General features: G+C 40.8%; 1 protein-coding gene across 4 annotated transcripts in view; it reads right to left on the bottom strand.

Annotated features, from left to right (window-relative positions):
- LOC138617722 (oxysterol-binding protein-related protein 10) overlaps positions 1-27,266 on the bottom strand; it is a 71,857-nt gene that overhangs the window by 28,986 nt on the left and 15,605 nt on the right. The window contains exons 3-6 of one of the 4 annotated variants that reach the window (XM_069692987.1): positions 23,674-23,753; positions 19,760-19,828; positions 14,223-14,420; positions 2,914-3,154 (exon numbers count right to left, since the gene is read on the bottom strand). In XM_069692987.1, coding sequence (XP_069549088.1) covers positions 2,914-3,154; positions 14,223-14,420; positions 19,760-19,828; positions 23,674-23,753 — 588 coding nt within the window. The remainder of the gene's footprint in view (positions 1-2,913; positions 3,155-14,222; positions 14,421-19,759; positions 19,829-23,673; positions 23,754-27,266) is intronic. The other 3 variants (XM_069692972.1, XM_069692963.1, XM_069692980.1) reach the window with 3 other exon arrangements.

The raw sequence follows: 27,266 nt of genomic DNA, 5'->3' as shown, positions 1-27,266 counted from the left end.
GATGTTGATCAAGCGACATAACTTGGAATACGTAATTATCAAGGTCATTGCTTCCTCCTGCTCCAGTCACATTACTGTGCTGTGCTCCGTTCATGCACAACATGAACAGTCGGAACTTTTCGATCGCACTTCATATAAAAAGACATGCCATTCACCACTCACTTCCGTGTTGGTTAATCAGGGTACTTCTGCTTTAAATGCTTTATGTTAAGTTTGCAAGGTAAATTTCCTTTATGGATTTGTATTTCCTTAAAGGAAGATGTTCTTTGTGTGTGAGTGAAAGAGAGGGAGGGTGAGGCTTCAAGCTCTTTATAGCAGTGATAGAGGGGAGGGAAAGGGGGGGGGATCCAAAAAGAGCTAGAGAGAGCAGCAAAGATCCTCCGTGACATCAGCTGATAATATTCGGTCTGGTTTATGACTGGCAGGTTTTTGTTGGGAGTTTACAAAGCTCATTCTAGTTCTTGACTCTCTTTGCTATTACTAGAGCTGACTCAAACAAGTTGCTCTGGTTTTGTAACAACAGGAGCCCGGAGGGACTAGCGTGCCAGCCAAACTCAGTCCAACCTCATGCTCGGCTCTACCCAAGAGCTGTCTTGCCCATGCAGTGGCAATGCTTTCTTGTGTGGGCATAACAATAACATTCAACCAGCCAGCCACTCCATTTATCAGCTGCATCAAATCAGGATGCTGCCCATGCTGGTGAGCCGCACTACCCATCTCTCGGCAGAACCGAGGATCCTAACAAAAGACTCCTCACTGAGATGTGGGGGATACATGCCGGAAGCGGGGAGCAGCTGGACCCCCACAGGACTTATCAGCCAGGCAGCGGAAGGAAAGAGGTTTGTACTTGCGGCCCGGCGGTCCCACTCCACACCACCCCCTGTCTGATGAACAGGTACAGGGCAGGGTGACTGCTGGCGCAAAAAGAAGACCAACAAACCGTGAGGACTGGAAGATTCGGGATGGGATCCTGCACCCACCCAAACCAAGATCCAAAACCACCTTTCAAAAGTTACAAATGCAGGTAGGCCACAACTTCTTGAGGTCCAAGGACCTATAGCGTGGAAAAGATGGCTCTGAAGATTCTGTAGGTTCCTCTTTGAGAGGACAGCAGTCGTTGTTTAATTCTGTTCACATCATTTACAATTGATTACAACAAGGACCTAGAAGTTATGTAAAAAAAAAAACATGCGTCAAAACCATCCATCCACTCTCCAATGCTTGTCCAAATGAAGGTTGCAGTGGCAGTAGCTAACTTAACCTCCTGCCATTGGCCTTCTCCTTCAACTCTTTCTGGTGCATCCCAAGGTGTTTGTGGGCCAGGATATGAAATCCAATTAACATGTCCTTCTCCAATTTGGAAGTGCCCACAATTTCTTGACAGAGAGGCGTCTAGCAAGCATTCGAATTGAATAACTAGGCCAGATGAAATGGCTGCTTTCCCAGTAACTCAAGAGTTCCTAGTGGATGTTTTAGCTCTTCACTCCATCTCTAAAGGTGTTCAGAAAGTTACGAAAGGTCCACGGATCGAATTCAGGAAGTCCTTCTGTCATCATTCTTATAGAACAGCATAAAAAAATTCCCGAACAAGTCTACAGTATCACCTACTTCCTTAGTATACTTCAAAGACAGAACTTCTAACAAAGCTTTGGAACAAGGAGGAGGAAATAATGCAACACAGATGAAGCACATTTAGCTCGTTATTTTCCACTGTGCACTACGTTTGAAGCCATTTTAAACAGGTTGAGTTTGTTTCGTCAACAGTAAAGAAGTAAATTATGCTGCAGGGAAAATTTCCATGGGCAAATAACAATTGTGTTGTTTTTTTTACAAAACTTATGGATGGGCTTTGGGATCCATTGTAACTGCTGTGAATGCAAACTGTCAACAAATGGAGAAACGCTACACATTTTCAGAGCCACCTTTCAAAGCCTACAGGCAACGAGTGTTTGGTAGTCGACAGCGTTTCAGTGGAGTACCGCTTTAAATCAGCTCCGCTCCACTTTCTTGGAGAAAACTTTTATTGGGCTGTTGTTCTATAGCAACCTGGAGACTGTAAATGGATTATAAATATTCCTCTGTACTTGGGAAAACAGGATTAGTCAACAACATTTAATGGATTTCACCTTATCTTAACAGAGTCCACTCTTGTCCTGTATTTGGTGTCTACGTTCCACCTTTAAGACCGGCTCCTTAATCCTTATCCTTGAAGTTATGCCAATAGAACCACCCTCAGGCTGCAAATGGTTTAAATCGAAACAACTTTATTGGATCCATTGTGATCTGGCACAGAGAGGGTTGAACATGGCAGAGGTCTGACATTTTAGGCACCAGTGTGGATTCCTTTGGCAAAGACTTCATCCTTTGAGGAGATTTAGAAGTGCATAGTATTCGTCAGTATTATCAGGTTTACTCATTCACACATAAACCCTGATTTTTTTTTTCTGACATGCATTTAGGGAGACAGTCTGAAATGCTTTCAAGGTCTCTGTAAACAATATTGACGTTATGTTTGTTTTCATACACACTTCACATTCATGCTTGTACTTGGCACTAACATTTTGATGAACTATTGGCATTTCAATGCAGTTGACGACATTGAGGAGACATACTGTAAACATGAATGGAGAACGACACAGAACAAAGCTTATAACTTCAAACTATGACACAAAACAGAAATGGAATAAAACAATTTAACAAACAAATGCAACATTCAACAACTTTTACTACAAACATTTAAGTTCATGGTACCCATCAGACAGGGACAAGAGCCACAGTCTAGCTGCCCCAGCTGGGACTTGTCACCGGAGCTGGGCTTTGGAGGAGAGGACTGAAAAGACAAGGGGGAAGGGGGAGATGGAGGGGCTGGGGGGTCCAGTAGCAGCACTGGAACGGGGCCCGGGTCGGACTCACCGGAGGGGGTTCCGTGGGAGGCGAGGTTGTGTTGGGAGGCCTGGGATGGAGGCGGAGCCTGGCTATGGCTGCAAGTCTTCTGGAGGATGTTCAGGCACTCTCCCAGGCAGCTGAGTGTGGCAGCCGACGTGGCTTTGAGCAGCAGCAGGTCCTGATCCAGACAGGAGAGCGGGCCTTTGGTCGGTAGAGAATCAATGGACTGGACAAGGTTCTTCTGCTGGCCCTCTGCTTGGGACATCACCTGCGAAAGAAGAGTGTGACGTAAATATGGAGCCAGTTGCTTTCCAAAACAGACAAACAGAACATGTTTTGCATATGCCCAACGACTTTGCAAATACAAAGCACTTGTTTACAAACTTAAGCATTTTGTTTTGTAAATAAAAATGTTATTTATCAAACAAATACAACATATTTCCAATACGTCACGCTTCAGAAAATCCCTGCATGTTTTACAAGGACAAAAAATATATCCTACAAAGACAAAAATAATATCACATGGCTTTTACCACACAAACGTGTTGAGGCTTTCCCCTTCACAACAACAGGTGGCGCTATGAGTGAAATTAAAGACAACATATGTGAGAAAGTCTTTGACAAAATCACTGCAGAAAGTTTATTCCAAAAGTTACATGATATATTTAGGACTGTTGTATTTACTTTTGAAGCCTGATACCTTAGAAACTTGTTGTGTATTTGTTTGATTGACACTTTATTGAGAATCTATAGTACAGTTCACAATTTATCAAAAAAAAATTAATTAAATAAAAACCATTGCAGGAGTAATCCTCCAATACATCCGACACCCTGTGACTCTTTCAGGCACATTAAAGAAAGTGACTGGAGATAGTTTATTTTTTACTTTCTTCATCCTAAAACCATGACAAAACAACCAAAACCAGCAATAATATATTTTATTCCTCTAAACCACAGAACTCCTTTGTTGTCTCAAAAACTTTTGAAAACACATTTGTGAGCCACACAGCTGCACAATGAACATGGGCACTGTATTTATTTTTGACTCATTTCCTCTTGTCATAAATACACACCCGCACATTGAATGTGTATTAATCCTCAACCCAAAATAATCCCCAACAAAGGCACAATTTCCTACTTTTGAGTAATGTTTAGTCATTTTCAGAAGTTATTTGGCCTTTTTAAAAGTTGAAACTATGGATGGATGACTTGTTTTTAAGTATTTGTCTTCAATAGGAACCAACACTCAAGATGAGTGCCACAGTCTGTGTGGGGAAGGCAGAAAGTACTTACAGATGGTCTAACACAAAAAAAAATACATCCTTAGATGTACACTTTCATTGCTGACTCATGAATTTCAGACCTAATTAGTACAAACTCAGGTGTTTCACTGTGATGAGTCATTAAATATAAATTAGTTTGTTTTCTTATTAAAACACTAGAGAGGAAACGAGCAATTATTTTTCATTAGTGGCTATTTTGAAGCTGAAACTGATCATTAGGGACATCCTAATCTAAATGTATATTTTTATTTACATTTTTAAAAATGACTTACAATGTCTTTAAATGTTATCTATGTGAGCTATGGGACAGATTTGAGATATTTTACGCTCATCAAAAAACAAAAAATTGGGATACCTCAAGTGGCAACCGACGATGATGTCACCCATTCGTTTGTGACCTGCCGTTGCGAGGCCTAGAGTTTTTGGAGCCAGAAGGGACCATATTTGGACGAGCTAGGGGAGGAGTGAGCGGTGAATCTGCCTCGATCTGACCAAGAACCCAAGGACACAATGCCCACCCTCCTATGCCAGAAATAGGAGTCAATTGGAGCCAGCCCCTTGTGGCCCTCGGTGGTATTGCACTGGCTTCTGCACTGGCCTCACTTGTCAGACCAAGAAACTATGTCCACAATAAGCAACATCTATGCTGAGAACCGGAGGACATGATGCCCGCCCACCGGCAAAACTGACTGCACCCCAGGCATGTCAATCAAACCAGGGACAAACGTACCTCTCTTTTAGGTCTAATTAGTAATTAATAATTAAATTATTTTCAGAAGGACCACGTGAACACTCACCAGAAGGAGTGAATTTAGCTCCTGACACCACAATGACTTGTGAAAAAAATGTTTGACTTGTTATTTCATGAAAGCAATTTGAATGTGAGTCAACTAGGGCCAGACGTTTTTTTTTTTTTTTAAGCCAGCCCCTAGTGGCCCTCCGCGGTATTGCACTTTAAGGCACTTCATATTTTTATAATGGGCTATTGGATACATACATAAAAAAAATATGAATGAGACATAAAGTCCACCACCTCAAACATCCACAATGTTTTACTTGTGTGTAGGTAGTGATACAACCTAACATAAATTCTTGCTGTCTCACCTCGATATCTTGACTACAGACAACAACTGATCCACACAACCATCTGCTCCGAGACGACGGTGCCAAAAAAATAAACTGCTCAAACTCTTCAAACTGGAAAATCTCTCCTCTGCACTCCCACAGAACATTTCTCACTCTGAAAATGATTTCTGTGCGACTCCCCGATCAGCATCTAAATGTATCACAAAGGGAAGAAGACAAAGTTGGTTCTTGCTCGCGGGTAATAAGCTCCTCTCGGGGCTAATGAATCTAGGTTGTTTATCAGCCTGGAAATGTTGTATTCATTAATATTGTATGGCTTCACAAAGACTTGTCCTCCGAACACACTTCAATAGCACATCTGTCCGCCTGCATCAGTACACAGAGCTATTTCGGAGTCACTGAAAAGCTGTAGCAGTGGGGTTATATGTAGGCATATAAGACATTCATGTGAAGGAATTTCTTTACAAAAAAAAAAATTTAAAAACACAAAGCTTTTACAATTATTCAGCTATTTACTCAAGTCGGATGTTGAGATCCTCAGGCAGATGGAGCTAAAATTTTAGTTTTGAATGGTTGTTATAAATAGACTGTCAGTGTTCAGCACACCGTTGCCATATCCTTTTCACGGTGCCCTTCAAACAATCAGGACTTGCTCTTTAATTCTTTCACACTGGATTTTTTTTTTTTAATAGCTAAAACCTTCAAGACAGTTTGTGTCTCATTCACAATTTTACTGAGTTCATATTGTAAATACATTGCAGCATTTTTTTTTTTTTTTTTTTTTTTAATATTGTAACACAATTCTTCATCATATCAGGATATCATGATAAACAGTTCTCATTTCATTGTTATGAGTTAAATGTGACCAAAATTGTTGCAGCATGTGATCATACATGTTGGAGAATATGTTAGTATTTTTTGGATAATTCAGTATCTTGATTGAAGTGAATAAGCACACTCATCTTAGTTGCAAACTAGTGGACACAACTATAATGCTAAAATTGATGATTGAGAGAGTAGAAGTTAGGTAGCTTATTTTTTTGTCAAAATATGACTCGAAATATGATATTCTTCATCATTAAAACAGGTCACAGATCAAATTCATCATACAGCTTGACCAACACTGGGTTTTTGAGACAATACTAAATTTTCAGTTAAAAAATGTAAAATAAAATTTGACCAAGATATTGCAAAAAAAAAAAAAAAATGCCAATTCAAAGTGAAAGTCTGTGTTCTATGTAACAGCATCCCTCTTTTTAATTTTTTTCTTGCAGTTTATCACAACTAACTTCCAACTAATATGTAAGACTGATCATTTATGATGAGCTAATGCTAGCTGATATAATTGGCCAGCTGATACCCACTGAGCCGTGCTACAAGTTTATCAGTTACATCTGCTCTGAATGCAAAATGACTAGTACTTTTTGTGGGTATTGCTTTATCAGTTTTATAGTTACACATATGTTGTAGCTTTAATGTTCTGCACTGATCATGCAACATGATGCAGGCAGAGAGTAAATATTTAGAAGTGTAATTGCATCTGTGTTGCACTAATAATGGCAGAAATCAGAAGCTGCCTCAGGGTCTTCATTCACTAAAGGGACCTTTAGCGGGTGGCAATGCAAGTTAGAGAGCCAATGTGTTGCTATGCAACCTTAAGTAACAAAAAAAACAAAAAACATACCATGCTCAAAAATATCACAGCTCACTGGGTTTTATGTTGCTCAATAAAATGCAGCCACAAGTCTTGATGTAAGCAAAACATGGAAAAAGGCTTTTAGCTGGGGGAGGGGAGGATTATTATTATTGTGCCAAGAGAGACACAAATGTAATATAAAATAAAAAAAGAGATAAATGAAATAATTTAAAACATTCGAGGGGGAAAAAAAATGTGTTAGAAAGCGTGTGGAAGGGTGAAAAAAATGAAAAAGAAAAGTAACTCGAAGAATACCTGAAAGAGTGAAAAACACCTGACAGTAAAGATTCAGAACACGAAAAGAGCAAAACAAATTATTTGAAAATGAAACAAAAAAAAGGGGGAAAAGCTTTTTGTTATTGTACACCCCTCTGGTCTACAGAGGTCACCTTCAAGTAACACTCGAATGGACGCACAAACATAAACACATTGAGCCTGAATGTTTTACACAAAATAAATTGCTCTTGATCCTTGTCACACAAATTAGACCATAACTAAAACAGATGCATTTACATTTATGTACTGAACACACACGGGGACACACGTTAAATAACGCTGCCTTCTGGATGTGAACAGTACGGGTTACAAGCAGGTGAGACATGAACATAAAAGGAACATAAAATTGCGGCTGACCAAGTCAGTGGGCTGGCAAGTAATGGCACACACACACACACACACGCACACGCACACACACACACACACACACACACACACACACACACACACACACACACACACACACACAGTCTCTCTCTCTCTCTCTGGAGCCAACAGGACCAGTGATGCTTCCAGAAATAGCCTAACCCCAATGATCCAGCTCTGCCGCGGCAGTTTAAGTGCCCAGTGGTGCTGCTGCACCGAGAGTCGAGGCGTTTGATGAGTTCACATCAGCCGGCTGTGACAAGCCAGCTGAGGAGAGACGGTGATGTGGTCTGACACTGGACCATAAAGGATTGCAGACCAAATCCCTCAATATCTTTAAAATGTCACCGTGATATGCTTTCTATGCATTAAGTAAAAACTGACTGATTATTTGTATGTAAACAGGTTGTATTAAAAGTATCTTTCATTTAGATTACAAACAATATACTCTGCATACTAGATGGCAGTTAGGAAAACATTTTGAACGTGCTGCGTAGATATGAAAAACATTAGCATGTTCTTTACTATCATATCCAAAGTTTTTATGACACGTTTTCATTTTGATTTTAGGGTAATGCCAAGTTCATATCATATTGGTGTTACTCTAATGTGTACAGAGAGTCCACATCATCATCCAAGCTGTAATAATAACAGGTGACATTAGGATCATGTGGAAATAAGACTGAACACGAAACAAACATGGACCATTTGTCTGTTATTTACTGCAGTTCTACTCTATCAATTCACAGCATCTTGAACGTGAACACAGAAGCTCTGCTGTACACAAACATTTTGAGGTGCCGGATGACGTGAACGCTCCCAACTCTTGGCCACGGCCGTCTCCACCATCCATCCGATACGATTTAAACAACTACCACTTCAATGCTGCATTCACACAACATGTGAGAAAAAAACAGGGTCGTTCTCGTCCGGTGAAACTGTTTAACCGGGCTCAACGGAGTAATTCTCCTGTTTTGACACACAAGCATCAAGATGGAGGATAAAGTTGTCACCATGATAATGCTGCATCAAACACTGTGAATCATTTAAAGCTGATTGAACTTAAGAAAAAAAGGTTCCCCTTCTGACTTAAGCATAAGAAAGAACTGAAGTTGAATAATTATTTAAATTGATCTTGTGAGTTTTGAGTTTGGGGATCTTGGCTTCTTTGAAAGACATGAATTTACCAGACAGTTAAACACACACTATGGAATAGCATTATGGGAAATGTAAGATTAAGGGTAGGGTAAAGGTCAGGATATCTCGGCCTCCGTATACATTTAATTTAAAACTTCTTTATGGTATCAAAATAATTTAAATCACTAACTGCTGAGTAAACTGTAACTAAATACCGTATTACATCAGAAAATTCTCAGCTTCAGATGAGCACATCCTGAACTACACATATTTTCAAGGTCTTTCTCTGAAAAGTTATAAATGTATTAAAGATCCCCTTGGATGAATATGAAGTTTTTAACCCTGCAAACACAGCTCACTGGACTTTATGATGCTCAGTGTTCAGACCCTGCGCTGTGTTTGTTTTTGACAGCCGTGGTTTTATACATCACAAACGGAACAAATGATGTCAGCTTGCAGGCTGGAGTCTTCCATATCACCGAGCAGCAGGTGAGACGTGGAGGGGTGGGTGGAGACAGCGGTGGGGATTATTTACATAGCACAACTATGTCCAGAGTTTTTAGAGGTTTAATCACTGCTCGGAGAAGAGCTTAAAACACACTGCGCAGACTTTTTGCAATTCCAGCTACAGGCAGAGCCTTAAAGCCCGGTGACTTGCAGCCCCGTAGACATCCAGTCCTATAAGACAACAACAATCGCACACATACAGTGTCTGCAGAACTGTAACTGTGCTGCTGTGCCCACACTTCCTCCTGCCTGGCGTTACGACGGTTCAGTGAGTGCTGGTGAGACGAGGAATCAACAGGGCAGAGCCGAGGAGGCAGATCATGTGAAGATTCACTGAGGTGCAAAGAGCACTTTGAGTCACAACTGTGTGCATCTGTGAAGGCAGGGAGTGGGTTAGGGGGTGGGGGAAGTCTTATAGGAAGCAGCACAGTGGTGTGTCTGAATATTATCAGCCATATACATGTAGCTACCAAAAAAAACAAATGGGATGAACAACACCACATCCCCGATGCCGCTGTTTGATCATAAATCCAGGAGGTAATCAGCACCCAGCACATTTCTGGTCTCTACTGCGTACAGTTGTGTATAAATCACAGCTCAAGCACACTCCTTTACTGTTGACTGCAGCATCCTCCAGCCCCGTGCCAAAGCCGTCAGACAAGTTTATTGGCCTGTTATGAATAAAGGAAGGAAAAGAACAAATGACCAGAGGAAGGAGGGAGGAGGAGGCGGAGGAGGGAGGAGAGATGAAATAGCGGACACGGAGAGAGACGGCGAGAGGAGATAAATGATGGCAGATATGAATCAGGTCAGAGGAAACAGAAACCCAATTCTTCTGGACAAAAAGAATGCGAAGCCAAACAGGAGATGAATCACACATCACAGAGGGCCTTGTTTTCTCGGTCTGCGGAGAAAACGCGGGAACGAGAGGAGTGTTTGTTTTGCTTAATGATCACACCATCTGCTCGTTATTTACTCAAACGGTCCCAGGTTCACTCAAGGAGACCCGCTCTGCTCCTGAGACGTGAGAAATTATCCTCCACTCACTGATCACCGGTTGCTTTCTTTCTGTCACAGAGTGAATCATTTAGGCAAGATATTCTTAGTGCGGAGAGGCAGACGCCCAGCGTGGCGCATCTGAAGAGGTGAATTTAACAACTTGAAGCTAGCCAGGTTGTCAGTGAGCAAGAAAGCGACCAAAGAAAGAGCTTTGCATGAAATACTGACGCTCCTGCTAGAGTGTCGCCACACTGACATGAAGAGGGACTGTTGAGGTAAATGACATGTTTTTAGTTGAGCTAATGGTTTTGCAGTCTACTCCCTGTTGTTTCAGTTACAGGAAGTGTGACACCGAGACACAAGATGCTCAGATCCTGCTGTGAGGATTCATTCACATGACAGGTTATTAGGCAAGTAAGGTTGGGGTTTTTTTTTCTTGCAGTGTGTAAGAATGCCCCTGTTTGGTGGTATCAAACAAAGCTGCTTTGTCCCAGACAGACAGAAAGTGAGAGTCGTCTTTGTTATTCTGGAGCGAGGATCTGATATCTACAGGGGGAAGATTGTCTTCTCATCTCTGTAACCTTCAGCTGAGCAGCAAGGTCAGTAACAAAGTGCCTCAACACCTACAACTAAAGGATAAATAGAAAAGTAAGCAGTGTTTAAAAGCGATGCCGCACTTCTACATGTTCCAGGTTTCAAAAGTGAGGATTTTGAGTTTGCAATTGGTCAATGATGCTGACGCAAATCACTTTCTAACCTGTAAGTTTGCATAACTGATTTTTATTTAGGCCATGCAAACGAGCTGTAAATACACAACAAACATACCCAGGCCTGTCACAATTATTACATGTTAGCAATTGTTAGAGCTGACCGCAATAAATTTCCATAATCGTTAGAATCGTGTCAATTCATCTATTTAAAAACTGGCACACGAGTGGAGAATTTTTGCCACCAGAATTAATTCATCTCAAGGTGCTTCACTTCTAATATTGGATGGACCTCCAACATTTCGATGGATCTATTGACACTAACATCATGGATTTAGTTGCAAAAATAGACATCACAGCACTTCTGTGGGCACATTTTGGAAGAGCCCGATAACTTCGAGGAGGCAGATTTGGCAGATTTGCTGCAATTTCCCATTGTACAATGCCAATTAATAGCTCATCTCCTTCATGTAGTGGCTGTACATTATTAAACTATGATTAGGTTTATGCCTTAATTGTGGCATAAAATTAACAGAAAAACACAGATTGCAATTATTTGTACAACAATGAATTGCAAGATGAAATTACTAATTCTACCTTTTAAATTAAAATAGCAACATTGCCATACAGTTGCCTGTTTACACATAAAGCAGACATAGAGCAACGACAACTTTCAGTGGGTGTTGTGCTTGTGTCCTCCTGATTATATCAATCCAGATGGACTTAATTAAACAGTAAGTTTTCAGGCTGTAAAAAAACAAAGAAAATGAGCTAAAAGATGCTAAATTGCCCCATAAAGCTGTGGAGAGTGGCGGAGGGAGTAATCATTTTCAGTGAGGTTGTCCCTATTAAGTCACAACTTACATAGTTACTTTATCCATTATTTAGAGCAACAAAGTATTGATTATAGCAGTTTAAAAGTAATCAAACTATCCTTCTGGTCTGAATGACACAAATATCTGGCATAATAAAAGGAATAGTTAATGTTCCTACAGTTCAAGGACATAACCAAGTCAGAGAGTATCTTGTGGGAATCAAGCAAAATTTTCCATGATGGCGGACATGACCTCTTCCCTGTCAGCTTCTATTTTTCTCCTCTGTACCAACAGTTTACATGGGCTGAAGTATCTTACATCTGGAAAGCCTCTTGTCTCTCCTCATCCATGTTTTGTCCTCATTCCTAACAGCTAACTCATCTTATCGCCATAATTAAGCAGCCAGATGCACAGCTGCCTGGCAACCATCCGAAAAAAAAACATTTTGTCTCCAAACAAAAGGGGTGAAAGCCAAAACTGCCGCAGCTAATGACGGTATAGTTTTGCCAGCCAGGCACACAATCATGTCTCCATCATGTCTTTATCATCTTCTCCTCACAGACCAAACTTCAAGCCTAATCTCTTGCAATTAATCACTATGAGCCAACCGTAGACAGGCCAATAAGAAGTGACAGGGAGAAAAACAATCTTCCCTCGAAAGATAAGCAGAGAAGAGTGAATGACTGCTCGGATGTATGGAGATGTAGCAGATGAGGAGCAAGTGGTAACCAGAAGTGACAGGTGTGGTGACTGAGGCGGAGAGAATTAATGAGGATTTCAACTTCAAACTAAGTCCAAACTGAAGGAAAACTTCAAGTGGAGAGATTTTTAATTGACTCACGATGTGCCCGCAGGTCTGTAAATTTGAACTCTTACGCAAACAGTAATAAAACTGTTCAAATGTACCAGCTTTGCTCCATACATTCAGGGATTAGCGGTACAGCACCGTCTGCAATATTAAATATTCCATATGGACGAGCTCGCTGTCACGTTTCCTCTTCATTGCCTTCACAATTCATCTTCTTTGCACACACTTGACATTTTTACATCTCATATGTTGATTATTTCCACACGCTCACCACACTGACTCTGATTCAATAACACACGTTGCAGCAGCTCTTCTCTCTGTCACCGGCCATCTTAATCAGTATTGATATATACAATAAAAAATGCCAACAAAGCTGAACTTACAGTAAAGAGTGAGCACACTGCAGTAAATGTCGGGCCGGCCAGAAATATCTGCTGAACTCACTGCACCAGTGTCCCACCTGAGACCAGTGCTGAAGACAAAGAAAGGCCATGGAAGACACAGTGCAGCTCTGTGGTGGAAGTTTGTGGAGTTTGGGCCAAATAAACAGAAAACTCGTTAGTTTGTCTCTAATTAAAAATATTTGAGTAATTATTTATAATAAAAAATAAATACAGTGTCGTACAACTTCGAGTCTGATTTCTGTAGTTTTGTCCATCATTCCCATTTGTAATAACTCCTCAAGGTAATCTGGATTTGCAAAGAGATTCACCAGCCATACAGTCAGAAAAGTTTTAAACAAGCATATACCAGCTAGCCAAACTTAATCTAAAGAGGTGAACAGTAAATTAATTATTCAAACTGCTTGCAAGGCAGGGGTCACGTTACAGACAAGGACATCAGTAGGCTAGTTTTTGGTAGCCTTTTGACTTAAAGTTCATTACAGCTATTTCACTAGAATCAATGCAAAAAAGTTTAAATGTAATAATAAAAACAAACTTAAGACTTTTAACGAGCCTTCTTTCAAAAAAGTTTATGAAAACTCAGCCTCTTGGATTTTAAACATGTCTGTAATATACTTCTACTGTCAAGGTTCTTCATAAACGTCAGTGTCACACCAACCGTTCAGAAAGTCTTGCTGGAAAAACACAAATAAATGAAGAGCTCATGGTCACCATAGAGAATAAAAAATGTGGACCTATCTGCAGGAAGCGACATCGTCCAACGCACAGCTGATAAGGAAACACTGCAGCATCCACAGCAAGCAGTGAACATGCTGGTAGATTATTTTAGTAAACTAGCTCGGCTACATCCAAACATCACACGGGCCAAAATCTTTATCTGTCACACTCGCCTTAGTTGTTTGGAAAGTTTCTGTGCAATTATGTCTTTCAACCTTTTGGCTGGTGCAGAAAACATGTCTGTTTGTATGACTACTTGTGATTGTCGTGTTCACAAATCTTAGCGATTACTTCGGTGAGTACAATGTCATCATATCTGACAATGATGACCAAGTTTACAAAAATAAGATCCAACTTCCAATCAAATAAAATTTCCATTTTAAGTTTTCTCAGAAAATGAATCTCCACTTGCTATGTCCATTTGTTTCTTAAGAAACGAAAGCATCAAAACAAACGTCCATGAGTCTGCTTTAAGGTTCCCGGTCTGTAGAGGCCAGTAATTTACACGAAATCCTGTTCTGCCTTCGTCACCCACCTCTTTGACCTCCACCAGCCGTCCCGCGTACTGACTCTTGGACCGCCGAGCTGCAGCTGGAGATTTGTGGTGAGTGATGGTGACGATGTTGCTGGGTGAGGCCGTGTGGCCCAGGTGCCTCTGGGAACCCGGGGATGAAGATGGGGTTAGGTGGGGGAGGAGGGAGAAACTACGGGTCCGACCAGAGGATGAGGAGCCCTGGGGGAGGGAGGGGGGGTGACACAGAGAGAGTGGGGGAATTTAAACATGACAGGAACGTGATAATGCAAAAGTAAGAAAAAGTCAAAAACAAGAACGCTCTTCAAAAAAAAAATCATCTCATAAAATGGTTCAATAAGAAAATAAGCATTTGCCCACAAAAAGGTTCAATATTCAATTTGTATGGAAAATAAAACCTTTTCTGATGAAGAGGTTATTTGACTTGACTCATAATAAAGAGAAGTGCAATCTGCAGCAAGGAACCCAATTTTGGCCAACCCACATCGGTAGCACTCTTATTCATTTTATTTCTGCTCTTAAGTATACAAGGCCAAAAAACAAAAACACTGGTGTATGATGTCAGCCATGTCCCTCAATGGCAGTTGCCTCTCTGCCAGTGTGGAATAACAACTGACCTGGAGCCACAGGCCCACACCACCATTGGATGTTATGTGTGTGTGCACGTGTGTGTGTGTGTGTGTGTGTGTGTGTGTGTGTGCGTGTGTGCGTGCGTGCGTGCGTGCGTGCGTGTGTGTGTGTGTGATGTGTGTGTGTGTGTGTGTGTGTGTGTGTGTGTGTGTGTGTGTGTGTGTGTGTGTGTGTGTGTGTGTGTGTGTGTGTGTGTGATCTATTGTCCTTTTTTTTTTTTTCCTTTTAAACCTTTTTTTTTAACTTTCAAACCTTTTTTTTTTTTTAACTTTCACACCCACCCTATTGAAGTGTTTGTTGCAGTGTTTCATGGTGACCCTGATGAAGGCCAGAAGCCGAAACAGGTAGGTAAGATAATAAAGTTGACCCACAGCAAGTTTTGCTGGAGTTTTGACCGCTTTAACTCTTAGTCAGACATTCTTTCACTTTAACTATGAAAGTGCATAAAAAAAAATATTCAGAGACTGCTCCTGTTGCGCACCGTGACGTGCACGGAGCACAGAGAAGCTGTAACCTTCGTGAGTAGGCACTCCAAGTTTCGTAACTTGATCAAAATCAACACCCGAGTCACACATGTTTTTCTGAGCCGCGGCCCGTGTGTCTGCAATTCTTCACGCAACTGAAACTTGAGAAGCGAGTGCTCATCAAAGTTCCTCAGAAGGAAGAAGCGAAAACAAATCAATGTTTGGCATTTCTGCTTGAAAAATGACTTAATGGATTATCCAATGAGATTAACTAATTCCTCAAAATTAAAGTGGGCAACCTGTTTGTATGTGCATTTAAGAATTACTCAAATTAATATAAAAAAAATAATGATGTAAAAAGAGAAGTGCAAAGAGATTTTTCTTTAAGAAAAAAAGCAACTTAGAAATCTAAGAAGAGTCTTAAAGTCTCCATTAAATAAACTTTTCTATGACCCATCATTTGCCCCTGGTTGGCCAAGTTACTTAAACAAACTTTATCCGGACACAAGGAACTGAATGTTTTAGACGGCAGGAGCCACGACGGAGTCTTATTAAAAGGTAGACTCATCCTTTTATTGTGTTGTTTCTCTGTGCGCCGAAGCTAAAGTCACATCACATCCCTCAGTTTGATGCCCACTCCGCTTTCCCTCTGTGACTCTTGTCTCCTCAGTTCGTTGACCCCTGAGCTCACAAAGGCAGCGATGTCAGACCACTATCCCTCTTCCTCTGTCTTTACTCTCCATTAGGTTACAGCAGCACAGAGAGACAATGCACCAGAGATTCATCCCTCAGAGGAGCACAGAGGTCCGGTCACTGCAACGGTGAAAATAGAATAGATCAAATAAACAACTTCCTCCCCAGAGCATCGCGCACTCAGAGGGGAACAACTGGCCTTGGATTTGTGATGCTGCTCACTCTACAGCAACCAGGAGATCAAACCTGTGACTAACCTGCTGTTGTAACATACTACATACATGATATCGAGGGTAACTGCTCGTTAAGGTCTGTTTAGAAAACAAGACTGCACACAAATACACCCGGTTCGGGACAAAAAGAGACAAGATTGCAAAAATATTTTCCTTGCGATTCGACGCTTGCTAACAGTAAATAGAGCGAGTTATAGTAAGTCTGTGATTGTGTAATCATTTTAACAGAACATAATCAGCTTACAGGAGAGAAGACTGTTGTATTGTGCGAGGCTAAGCCACAAATCGTGAGTAAGCAGAAAAGAGACAGCGTTTCAGGAGTGTGAACAGACAAACACGCTGAGGTTTTGTCCTCCAAAACTGGCACAGAACCCCCCCCCACCCACCCACCCACCCCCGCCCCCACCCAAGCATTTCAATAAACTGGAACAGAAAGAACCAAGTAATCTCAAAGAGGAAGAGGAGCTGCAGAGATGAAGGTGGATAGACAGGCAAGAAAGGTATTAAGTGCCAGATTTCTAGACTAGTAAGTGACTTCTGTCTAAAAAATCTCTTCTAAAAATACATTTTCCTTAAATCTTTCAGTACATAAAAAGGGTCAAGTTGTTCCGAGAAGAAAGGATAACAGGCAGATTACTGCTCTGAAGTAATAACCAATTAAACCTGATTTTAAATACTTTCTTTTAAACCGTTTTAATCTGAACAGAGGTAGGGCTCTTCTCATAGCTCTAGCAGATGCTTACACTCTCAAAGACTAAAAATATAATCATTACGATATAAATTTCAGGCCCTACGACTTGACCCTGGTGACTTTAGTGCCGTGCACATTTCCCTGTACACCCCCTGTCAGACAGCCCCCTTTGCCTGCTAATTCTGCCGTCAGTGGACTGTGAGCGGACTTGGCTCTGAGCGAGGCAGCATGGGTAGACGGGTCAACGGTCAGCAGCTGACTTGTCATTTTCAACACTAATTACATGAAATTATCTACTTAGAGGTAACTTTAGTTAGAGGGTTTGAAAATAGTCTAAATGCTTACACAGGTACAACAATCGCAAAAATAATAGAAAAAATATCCACAAAGGACATTTTGAAACGTCAGAGTGGGGAAAGGTGCAGAGATCAATTATAAAATGAATGGTGGGGTTCCATTTAGCTGCTTAGGTTCCAGAGTGCTTTAGCAAAGAAAATACAAGTCAGAACTCCATTGGGCCAAACTGAATGATGAATGGAGGTTGTGCATGAAAGGGTAGAAGGCCCAGGTGACATGGAAATTGGTCTAAAGTACCTTAACTGGCTATTAAAGCACTTTCATGTGAGTGTAATTCAGCCCGGTGAATTCAATTATATATTTTTGTTCTATGCACAGTACTCTAGTAGAAAAGCTATATTCATCTAAAATCTAATATCTGATGATGTTTTCTCAGGCAGCGCAGAGGAGGAGGCAGAACTCTGAAACCTGAACATATAAAAGGTAGAGTACCACGACACCAGCCGCTGTAGGGCTCAGCTGGGGCTGGAAAGAGGAAACCGGCTTGCTGAGTCCACCACCTACGACCTCTGACAGACCGGTGGCACTGCAATGAACAAGGTCAAACTGCCCCGTGAGATGGGAGTGGGATCTACAGAGAGCTCCAGCCAGGGAGATAAGAGTGTCAGCTCGTTCCTTAAACAGTTATTGCTTTATTGAACACGGCGCTTTCGTACACTGTCACCGTGGTTGATGGCAGTATGCAGGCTGTAACACTGTAAACTGTCAATGTGGCAGAACAACACATTCCTCTGTTTTCATTGTACGAAGTGGATACGCGTACTTTAATCTGTTTTTCAGATTTATACCAAACTATCAACAGAGCAGGATAAAATAGGAAATATCTACAAGGAAGGAGGGATCAAATATAAAACTGCAGCCGGCTAAATCTCGCCTTAAGATCGTTTAATCACATGATCTTCATTAGCCAACAGAGTTAGTCCAGTTGACTTGGAAATGTCAACGGTCATAATGCATTTTCTCACAGTCCTTTAAGGAAACCATGAACGTGTTCTGAGCACCACAACATTTCCTATTGGATCACAAGGTTCTGCAGAAAACCTGGTTAATAATCATACAAGTTTATTGGCTGTTTTTGCTGTACGGACTTTGAACTCGGTGCAGTTTTTACAGCATGATGTGGGGAACTCATCATTTCCCCTCGACAACAGTATATTGATTTCTAACTAAAAGTAGGTCATTAGTACACAAGTAACAGCCCGGTCATTAATCTTTAAGCTTTAATCATGATAGGAACATGAATCAAAGCAGCATTTAGTCTTAACACGCAGAGTCTGCACACGAATGTGCAGCGTAATCCCTTAATGCAAAAGTATAAATACAGCTTGAGTAGCAAAAAGATAAAACTCGCAAAGTAAAAGTTAAATTATGGTCTCTGTAGAGATTCTTTATGTTCTCTTATTCATTCATTTGTGTTTCTCTCTCTTTTTCTATCTTTCCATCCACCTGTTATTATTAGCATGTTCAGTTTGAACATAATAAACTGGAAAAGAAACACTGATGATTAAAAAAATCTGATGTACCAAAGTACAAAATGCGTCAAAGTGCAAAGACTGAGAATCTCATAACATGCGTCTGAAAAGCTCTGATTCACCTAAATGTCACTTTTTGAGGTTAAAGGTTGGAATAACATTTTATAACTGTACAATATTTACAGCTGTTTCTGTTATTTTGTCCACCACTGTATACATAAGTACTACATTGTCTACGCTGAGGAGAAAAACAAGCGCACAAATATACCTCATATTTGTTCTGCTACCTTATCTACTTCAAAACAAAAGCCAGCTTTCGCTGCACCTGAATCGATCTACAGGATAAAATGTGTCAGCACTTTTATTTGGTTTATTATAAACGCTTACAAGGAAAATGAACCCCTGCCCTTCTTTGTTGTAATAAATAAATCCTGCTACACGTTTTCTGCCGTTGAGGTCCGTTATCAGCGACGAGCCTCCACTGCTGGCTGCCTCATCGTAGCTGCGATAACGATCTGAGAGGCAGACAGCGCGGCTCGGGGAAGGATTAGACCACAGCAGTGGGTACAGTAAAGACAGCTGCTGCCGTGGAAATGCCCCGCAGTCACCGAACAGGAACAGAACGGCCGCTCGGCTCCGCGGGAAAGAAGGAAAAAGAGAGCTAGACCGTTTCCTCCTTCCACTTTTCTTTGCCTTACCAATTTTCTCTCTCATCTTTTGATTGCTTTTCTCATCATGGCTGAGCAGAATAATTGCCCCCCTTCCCCTCCCCCCCCCCCTTTCGCTCCAGCTGTGCAGCAGTTTGAAGTGTTGAAGAGCTACATGTTGAATAAGGGAGCCGGCAATGAGGCAGCATAATGAGGTATTTCATTGTTGAAAAAGACGCATGAAAGAGTGTTTTTGTTAAGAGCACTGGAGAGATAGTGGAGTTCTCCCTGTCAGTTTAATTCCTGACATTTGAAGGTGAAACTGTGAAGGGTTTCGTGTGTCGTTCACTCACCAGCACGTCCTGACCTCCTCCTGCTCTTTCCACACTCAGGTGTTCATCTGAACCTTTTAGCTTCCTCACCTGAAACCAAGTACACATATACAAAAACAAAACAAAAAATCATTTAGCAGGAAGCCACAGAGCTGTTCCCACATTAGGCAAAACGGTTCACTGCATGATTTGATGAGTATAAAATGACGTGAATCACAATGAAAACACCTCGGTGAGCTTTTGAAGAAACGTTTGACAAGGTTCTCACAAATCACAACGACAGTTATTAATCTTATAATAAGCGAACACATACAAGTAACAATCAGAAGTATAGTAATGTAACAGGATTACAGACTCTGACTTCACTCCAGGACAGCTTCAATACACAATGTGAGTTTCATCCAATAAATGCAACAACAACAACGACAACAACAACAACAACAACAGATATAACCACTAGGCAGTCAGTCATGGACAATATATATCATCAGTTTTAAAGAAATTAATTCGTACGACATTTTGTTTGTAAACATTGCCACTTTCTTCATCTTTGCAGCATGTCTTATAAGAAGTCTGCAAATATGGTGGATTCTGGGTGTGGGAGATATGGCCCAGAAAATGTCACAATATTTCAGGGTGTTTCTACGATAATCATATTCTTGACGATATGACAAATTACTAAAATATATTTAATTATTAATTTAATTAATTATTGAACAATGGCTTTTAGCACAGCCTAGTGGATAAAAGCTATAAATTCAGTGCAATTCAATGTAAAAAAAAATTTAAAAAATAAAAATACTTACTACAACCTTAAAATCAAACAACAGTCAAAATAAAAATACAAGTTTAACAAAGCTGGGGACAGTTTGTGCAGATGTTTCTACTGTAGTGAAACTTGTTATCAGCCTAGTGTCACATGTTATACACCCATCAACCCACTGGTGGATACAGCGTCAGTGTCAAGCTTAGCTTCACAGAATCGTGAAAAGTACATGCATGGATAACCAGGATTTAAGAAGGAGGTCATGTGATGAAGTATAAAGTCCGTGTTGGGAACAGACTTTCACCAAGACCACAGGTGTTCCAAGTCCCTCAGAAAGCAAATGTAAACGTGGACTTCTTTTAAGTAATGTAGGCAAGCTATGTACATATCATAACGTATTTAATTTACGTTAAGTAAATTTATGTTAAGTAACTTACGTGGGATACAAAATGTTACTTGCATCAAATAACTTATTTCAACCCAAACCATGATCTTTTCCTCACTCTAACCAAGGAGTTTTGCCACCTTACTTTTCACTGCCAGGTGAGGCCAAATGTGACACTGACACAATATCCTCTAGTGGACAGACAGGTGTATCACACAGTTTAATATTGGGTTAAAACTTAACACTGCTTTAAAACCTCCTGTCACCAAATGAACTTCAAAACATATTACAAGCATCAAACAACATCAGCTGGTTCATTCCTCGCTGCAACAAAAACACACGATAAAAAAGACCCAACCTCATGTGCAAACTCGACGTTAACACCAAAAGTTTGCCAAGTAAACAATGAAGTTTGGAATATTTTTCTCGCTCATGCACTGCTGATTTCCACACTGTCACAGCTGGCAGTGGAGCTCCAGGAGGAGCCATGTAACAAGCCTCATTCTCCACTGGATCAGGCGAATGGGGCTCCACCCCACAGAGATACAGTCAGCACACACACACACACACACACACACACACACACACACACACACACACACACACACACACACACACACACACACACACACACACACACACACACACACACACACACACACACACACATACATACACACAACTAATCCTGTGAAGCTCATGCTAAACCCCCCCAAAAAATGGGCATGCTGAAATTTTAATCCATGAAGCTCATATTAAAAAAAGACTGGTAGTGAATAAAGGTAGTTATTCTACACCCAACGCAGCAATCTGTCAGGAGTGAGCCTGCAGAGACACAAAGGGGACATTTAGCCACACAAGCATCCTTAAATAAAGCAGCAGGAGCACTGTGCTACTGTACCATATTTCCCTAAGTCACTCAGCCTTATGTCATTGGAGGTGCCAAAAATATTCTTGAATTAGAGAAGCAGGAGAAGTTTCACATGACATGTAGAAGCTGAGCTCTGCAAAGGATGTCAGCCCTGAGGTTTTACATCTTTTACATTATGTGCCTTATTTTTCCTTTTTAAATGCATCCATCATCACTTTTGTTGCCTTTTTCATTTTTTCTTCTTCTCATTTGTCGGCTATTTTGCTTTGGAAATGTGTTTCTTTTTCCTTTCTTCTCATTTATTTTCACATGGTGTTTACTTATTTCCTCTTGTTTTAATATATTTCCATACTTTTATGACTTGGTTTTAGTTCAGAGGCAGATATTTTGGAAGCATCCTTGTTGTCTGCAGGGATGTGAAATTTATTTGGGAGACATTTATTAAAGTCTGCGACGGTAGATTTGCTCACTGATAAGCGTTCACGCGGAGAGAGTGAAAGAGTGATCAAATAAAGGAAAGCTCTGAGTTACACGTGAAAGAAATGATGATGCACTGTGTCGAGACAAAATTCTCCTTCTGAGCTGAATCAGTCAGTAATACTAGTTTCTGCTTATGAAAGTTTGTTTTACAGCTGCAACAATTATTCAATTAATCAATTAGTTGATCAACATTAAATGAATCCCCAACAACAGTCAATTTGTTCTAGTGGGAAAAAAAAAGCTAAGATTTTCATAGTTTTCCGACTTGCAGAGCAGCACGAGTCTCTGATGCGTAACCCTCAAATATTTCGGTTACCTTTGCCAAGTCCCCCCTCAGAGCATCCACTTAACAAAGATACGATAAGCAAGGCAGTCGATGTTGCTTGCAGAGAGCAAAAGACAAGAGAGACGGTGGGTGTTCATCAGGAAACTACTCAAACTAATGGTATACTGTAACATTAGCAGCTATTGTAAACAAAAAAAACACAACATGATGAGAAAACAAGGCTTTGTTGTGGTGCGGCATCTGGAGCGCCCCCTGCCTACCTTAGACAGCTGTATTAGCCTGTAGCTTTTCTGGTCACCAACTCATCACTAAACTTCACTACTGACGAAGCTTGACGGAAGAACAACATATTTTGCAGCTGCTTCCTGAGACACAGAATTTGAAGTAGTTGCAACAGTGGCAGTGGTGGACAGCATACGGTATATGGTGGTCTGTGCTGATTGCTTCAAAGTTGCTTCAAAAGTTTCACAATTAATCTGAGGTCTACGCCTATTACGATACAACGACTGGAAATAATCCTTATTAGAGCGTGACCAGACCCATATATTCATTCAGTGAATTTGGGTCTGGCAATACCGGGCTGTGCTGCTGCAAGACTTCATTCAGAAAACGAGCAATTTTAGCAGGTCAAGAAGATAAGACATACAGGAGGAGGAGAAAGTCGGTACATAATCATCCAAAAAAGGAAGAAATAAATCTCGCCAATGCTTCAAAACTCTGGAGAGGTTGTTAAATGAGACTCAAGGGAGACAACGTTGTTTCCAATTAAAACTGTAGGGAAAAAAATCTGTCAGTTTTACACAACTAAAAGTGAGTGGGCTCAAGGTAGAACAGGTAGAGGGAAGGACTTCCTTTCTGAACTTGTACAGGAGGTTTTCACCTGGTGGAGGACCCGATGACAAAGAGCTCATGAACCTGACCTCAGTTTATAGAAGCGGAAAAATGTTGCATTCATAAACAGACACACAGGGGACAGGAATCTCCACGGAAATGTCAAGGCTTTCCGCTCACTTCTCTTCCTACGGAACAGACGCTGAGCGCTTGGACCAGGGACATGTTTATAACTCATGTGCTGTGTGTGTGTGTGTGTGTGTGTGTGTGTGTGTGTGTGTGTGTGTGTGTGCGTGTGTGTGTGTGTGTGTTTTACCTTGGCACTGCTGTCAGAGTGACGTCTGGCACACGCTTGGAGCTGACTGATCCAAAACTGTTGCTCCTTGGCATCCGAAGCTGCAAACACACACAGAACCAAAATAAATAAATAAAATGAAACGCCTGTATTTTTCACACAATTAGGACATGAAGAATCAATAATAAATCTTGACACGAGTTCACACTCAGATCAACATGCAGTACTGTGACTTCCAATGCCACAGATAGACATATAAATTATTGATCAGGGGTTTCATCTGGGGCAGCAAAAATCTGTTGGAGGAACAAGACACACGTGATCACAAGATTATTTTAAAATTTGAGACTTCGTGGAAGAAGATTTAATATTATTTTCACAACACAAAGAAAGTCAAAGGTTAAAAAAAACAAATGCTGAATCACTGTAAATTTTGTATGTCCTTTGAATGTTCTCAAGGAATTTATCCACTTAATAAATCTCATTCAATAAATATATCGTGAATATTTCAATATTGCAATCCAGTATTGTTTATAGTATCTTTGCACAGTATTTTTAGCAGCAAAATAAATTTATCAAGCAAAAATTCTGTTTTTTTTTATTCACTGCATTTATATGACGAAGTAGTATGTCCCAATTGTATGCATACTGCATGCAACAGTACACACTTTGTAAGGGTACCTGCAGTATGTACTGAAAGTAAAAAGAAAAAGTAGACATCACAGCGTTTGTACTTTGTCACATGACCGCCGTGAAATGAGCTGTCCTACCTGCCGTCTACTTTTCACGGCAAGGTGAGGCCAACCGTCCCGCTAGCCTCTAGAGGACTGGTGGGTGTATTACAACCTCTGCGGTGATACTGTGCTGTCAGGTGTCAAGGTGGAATTTATTTATTGACTTTAAGCTATGATATAAAGAAAACTGCTACAGTTTGGACAAATGGCGATTAGGGCTACATGTGAGGTTTCAGAGAGGACAACCTGCTGGATGACCTCATTTGCTGCCAAATGATTACTTGACTTGCCAACTGTCTCCCTGAATATTTGGTCCTGTTTCTTTCTGAATAATGTCCTGAGGGCTTGGTAGCACATCTGAACCTCTTCATTTTCTCCTCTACGCTAAATTGAACATTCAGTATTCAAGAAACACCAGCAATTCAGTCGGCCAATTTGTGAGCGGCACAGGAAGCAGCTTGATACTCCCTGCATGTTTGTGGTTTTCCCCTTGGCACAGAGATGTTCCACCCCGCTATCTTAACACAGGCAGCCAACTGAAGGCCAGACTTGCTGACACATACAGTGAGCTGCAGCCCTTCAGCTGAAGGAGATGCTGACTGTCTGCTTGTGCTGACCCCCTCCAGGTCAGACCGGAAAACAATATCCTTCTGATCCTATTTCACTGACTAATTATTAGAGACCGATGTCTTTGACGGGACCGATAATGTCAAATTTAGACTGGAGCTGGAGCACAAAACAGAAGGGAAGATTGCAGGTCTGATTTCACTGTGCCCTTCTTTCTAGTTTCTGTCATTTTTTAATTACATTCAGAACTATAACACATCACTCAAACCTTTCTATTATTTCGGAAACATTGTCTTTAAATCCATGAAACACTTTGCAAACTCACCAAAACAAACATCCCTGTCAGGTAGAAACGGATGGTAAAGTGTGTGGCCTGTAATTAGTGGAAGAGGATGCACTTCATTTTGCGCTTGTCAGTGGAGAGACAACTACAGCCTTGTTCCACCCTTAAGCTCTCTGATCTCTCTTCAAAATCCCAATCATCAGCTTTACTAAGTTTTCTTTTCTCAGAACTAGGAGTATCAGATTCAAACGTACTACACCTACATAATAATGTGATATTATTCATGCATGAACATGTGACAAACAAAAGATAAAAGACTTCTCAATAGTACAGTAGCACCGACAGGATTATATTTCATACTGAGCACAAGAGCCGCCCGCCACTTATGTGCTACCTTTAACACGGAGGTTGCACCACCCACATATGTCTACGTCAAGCGAGTAAGCAAGCAAGACAGAGATTGATCATGTGTTTTTGCACTAAATCTAACGTCACAAGACCAGCATAACGTCTGCATCATGGCGTTAGTGAGTGGATGCAGCCAAAAATAAAACAGAATCTGCTGTCTGTATTTATATTTTCAAGGTAGGATGTTAAATAAAAATAAAAAAGACAGAATTTTTAATTTTTTTAAATTATACTTCTGTTTTAAAAATTTTGGCATTCACATACGCATCCATTTAAGATAGTTTTGAATAAAAGGTTGCTTTAAAAATCTAACTTCACCAAAGGGTCCACAAGGGCTCACAGCAGCGCTTTTCGGAGCGCCTTTGCGGAACAGAAAAACAGGAGTGGGACACCCAAAGCCTTTACAGACCCTCGCATGAATGAGCACATTGGGCCCGTAAGACTTATTTACCGATGATGATTTAAACGGCGCTTCAGGTGTGCCAGAAACATCCGGCTTCATTCAGATCTAAAACTACTGTGTCCGACTCTCCTGATGTTTCGTGTTCGGTGAGGCAGAACAGTGAGAAACTGAACATCCCTCACAACTTCAAATGTTTGTGGTTTTAAAACCAAACCAAAATGCACATAAACACAATGTGTTACTGATGTAAAAGTTTTTTATTATTGACAAATTCCCTCTGGACCTTTGAATCACGAAGTATGCTGAAAATAAATAGGACACACTCACTGAACATATGAGCCTGTGCCGGGAGCAACATATTGGATTGTCTGACCTTTAGTGGAAGTGAGAAAACAAGAGGGAACAAAACAGAGTACATCTCAGCACACTCTAAAGAGGTGTTAGTCGAATCGTCTGCGAACAGCATCAGAAACATCTTTTCTGATATTGTAATAAGGGACGGCAGCGTCTGACAATTTTTGGGAACTTTTTGAAACAGATAATCCAACAATCTCACGGCAATTGGCCACATGTATGGAGTGACAGTAAGCAGGGTTTCAACTGTGGAACGCTTGTTGCATGTGCAACCAAGTGCGACACCGGGAATGCTTTTGAGAAGAGGCTGTGTGAAAGTTTCATTTTTTTTTTATCACATCGTTCAAATTGGTTGGTCTGAAGCATACTGAAGCCTAACTTAAAAATTCTCTCTGGCTCCACAGGATTTTCAGTATCTCAGAAAAGCTTTAAATGTGAAAATGAATGTAGCCTTCTCCATGTTAACGACTGGAAAACAAGGATCGAACATTCATTGGATCATTTAAGAATCGCATCATCACCAAAACAACACTTGACAATCTTCTGAGAATTTGTTTGTTATAAATTGTGTGTTGTTTGACATGCTGTTGTAGTTTGTTTCAGTGTAGGCAGAATTCAATTTGCACTTGTCAATCACTTGCAGAGCTGACATCTGCCACCGCCATGAGAACATCTATAAGGGCCTCTTTAAGTGAAGAGGCAACTCTGAGAAAATGAGAAGCTCACAGAAGTGCAGCAGTTGAGAGTGCTCTCCCACAGGGAGTGGCTGCTCGCCTCTGCACGGCATTCACACAGAGAAACACCTGTAGCAAGCTGTTTCTCTGCACAAAAAAAAACAATATCCTGTAACAAGCTTCCCACTTTC

This window comes from Brachyistius frenatus, unplaced genomic scaffold (genome assembly GCF_029030835.1).
Source record: "Brachyistius frenatus isolate BFR_SWC_R1_liver_20210118 unplaced genomic scaffold, ASM2903083v1 Contig_2, whole genome shotgun sequence".
Classification (NCBI taxonomy): domain Eukaryota; kingdom Metazoa; phylum Chordata; class Actinopteri; family Embiotocidae; genus Brachyistius; species Brachyistius frenatus.
This window is presented reverse-complemented; position numbering and strand designations above follow the sequence as displayed.